Here is a 2,635-nt window from a genome sequence, read left to right as displayed (position 1 = left end):
TTATAAATGTTTTTGGAGATTACCACACCGTCACAAAGAAAGAAAGCAAGGTTCTATTTGATATAATTTTTGTCAATTGATATGAGTTATTTTGTAATTTTTTACCCATAGAAAAATTGTAAATATATTTAGTTGGAAATAATTTTTGGTTTAATTCAAAATTTATTACAAAACTGAGTCAAAATTTTAACGTGATCTAAAGTTTAGGAAAAAAATAAATCTAATTTACGAATTTCAACTTATAATATATCTATTCTTTAAAATAATTACTTTAAATTATTTTTATCAAACATATTTCTAAAATAAAGTTATTTGAACCTTTTTTATATAAATGATCTATATAAAAAAACTACTTTTTAAATTATGATTCATGTTAAAAAATCAATTTTTTCATAAGTCATGTTAGGTAAACTTCAAGTTATATATATTCACTAAGATTGACTTGATTCTAAAATCATGGCAGGTATTCCCTTGCAATCAATTGCTACAACTGATGACAATGTTCGTATTAATATGCCTGATCAAAGCCTAAGTGAGTCGAAGAACATTATCCTCCAAGGTATTTGCACAAATCTCTCTCTGTTTTTGTTCCCTCTCCTTTAAAGGGGTAGGGCTGCATGGCCCTTCCAGATTGGAAACAATTTGGCCCCCTGAAATTTTCGACAGTTTCTTGATACATTTATTACTATTTTCCAAAATAAAAACTTTTTTGAACTCTAATCCAAGTATCCGATCCTTTATTCAATCCCATATCCCATAAATCTCATAATTTTTTTATATAAATTTAGCAGGTCCACGCATCGTGTCGGCATAAAACATTTTATCATACTAAGTTAATGTTCAAAGCTTTCAGTTACTGGAGCAATTATCATTACATTGAAAACTTAATAGATGCAAGTTTGATTAGCATACATATACGCTGCTTGTGATAATTTCTCTAATTTGTTTTTGTCCAACTTTTCAGTGTCAAGCAAATTGCGTGGGTTTGCAATAAATCTCCTCGCATTCTTAGGTAAGCAAAATATATCCGACATCTCTTGATTTCTATCATCATTATCATGGCTTTATCTGATCACTCTTTGATGGTTGATCCAGGAATCAAGAAAATATACGAGTTGAAGAAGATCCACATTTATTCAGATAAAATTCTACGGTGTATGTGTGAGTATATATCAACTCTGGATTATGAGGAATACCTCAAGGCAGATGTACATGGAGCGTTCCACAATGCTGTAAGGAATGGCATGGTTGAGTTTATTACTGAGGTGATTAAAGCTTGTCCTCATGTAATGATTAGTGGAGATGGCAATTCAAGGAACGTATTTATGTCCTCGATTGCAAACCGGCAAGAAAAAGTGTTCAGCCTTTTCTATGGACTGGAAGCAGAAAGAGAAGGATTTGTTTCCCTCGTTGATAGCACTGGAAATACAATGTTACATTTGGCAGCAAAACTATCACCTCCTTCTCAACTAGCTCGGATCTCTGGTGCAGCTCTCCAGATGCAGAGAGAGCTACAATGGTACAAGGTGAGCTTTCTACACTCAACATCTGTAAAAAAAATTGATTGAACCTTGATCAAAGATATTTTAGAACTGATCAAGACCTAATTGATTTGAGTTTAGGGTACCCATTTACACATTTTCATTGTTATCCAAAAAGAAATAATTTCACTCGAATTCAAAAACCTTAATGCAGGAAGTGGAAAGCATTATGAATCCTATACTAAAGGATTATCCTAATGAGAACACTCAGACAGCCAGGGAATTATTTACGTATGACCATAAGGACTTGCTAGTGAAAGGAGAGCAATGGATGAAAGAAGCAGCAACTTCTTGTACAGTTGTGGGTGCTCTCATCATTACAATGATGTTTACTGCTGCCTTTACTGTTCCCGGCGGCAACGTTCAAGAGACCGGCTATCCGATTTTTAGAGATGAGAAATCTTTTACAGTTTTTATAGTAGCGGATGCAATCTCTCTCTTTTCTTCATCAACATCAGTGTTGATGTTCTTAGGAATTCTTACGTCGCGATACTCAGAGGAAGATTTCCTTAAATCCTTGCCCACCAAGTTAATTATCGGCCTTTCCATGCTTTTCTTCTCTATTGCAGCCATGATGGTAACCTTCTGTGCTGCTCTTATAATCATGTTGGATGGGAGATTGCAAGTTATAATTCCAATTGTACTCCTTGCCTCTATCCCTGTAACTTTGTTCATGTGGCTGCAATTTCCCCTGCTAGTGGAGATTGTTGTATCCACATATGGAAAAGGAATCTTCAACAGAAAAATGAAACGCTGGTACTGATTAATGGTGATAGACTGTTAGAGGTTAGCACTTTATTGTTCCAATCTGTTTAGCAATTCCTATTTCCCCAGGATGAGCTGTTTTCTGTTCTTCCATTCTGTTAGCAAGTCCTTCTTGAGAGACTTCTCATTCAAGATTGTGCCGTAGTTTCTTCTGAGTGTTTTTCTACAAATGGAAGGTTAACCAATTCCCTTCATGTGAGAGTCTTGCCTATTGAAGTAAACTCAATCCAGAAGGTTAAGGAAGGCATCCACCAGCTGTTACTGCCCAGCCACCAACCGACCAGCCGCCAGCCACCGGCCGCCAGCCGCTTTCACACCGTCGGCCACAA

The 2,635-nt window shown here is 35.7% G+C and overlaps 2 protein-coding genes across 2 annotated transcripts in view; both read left to right on the top strand.

Moving 5' to 3' along the window:
• LOC105131524 (uncharacterized) overlaps positions 1-2,395 on the top strand; it is a 23,035-nt gene extending 20,640 nt beyond the window's left edge. The window contains exons 6-9 of the mRNA XM_011034531.1: positions 464-559; positions 965-1,012; positions 1,096-1,526; positions 1,696-2,395. Coding sequence (XP_011032833.1) covers positions 464-559; positions 965-1,012; positions 1,096-1,526; positions 1,696-2,304 — 1,184 coding nt within the window. The 3' untranslated portion in view covers positions 2,305-2,395. The remainder of the gene's footprint in view (positions 1-463; positions 560-964; positions 1,013-1,095; positions 1,527-1,695) is intronic.
• Positions 1-2,635, top strand: part of LOC105131525 (uncharacterized) — a 26,068-nt gene that overhangs the window by 13,783 nt on the left and 9,650 nt on the right. The window lies entirely within an intron of this gene.

Source organism: Populus euphratica, unplaced genomic scaffold (genome assembly GCF_000495115.2).
Source record: "Populus euphratica unplaced genomic scaffold, PopEup_1.0 scaffold24.1, whole genome shotgun sequence".
NCBI lineage: Eukaryota > Viridiplantae > Streptophyta > Magnoliopsida > Malpighiales > Salicaceae > Populus > Populus euphratica.
The sequence above is the reverse complement of the archived record's forward strand: the minus strand, read 5'-3'. Positions and strand labels throughout refer to the sequence as shown.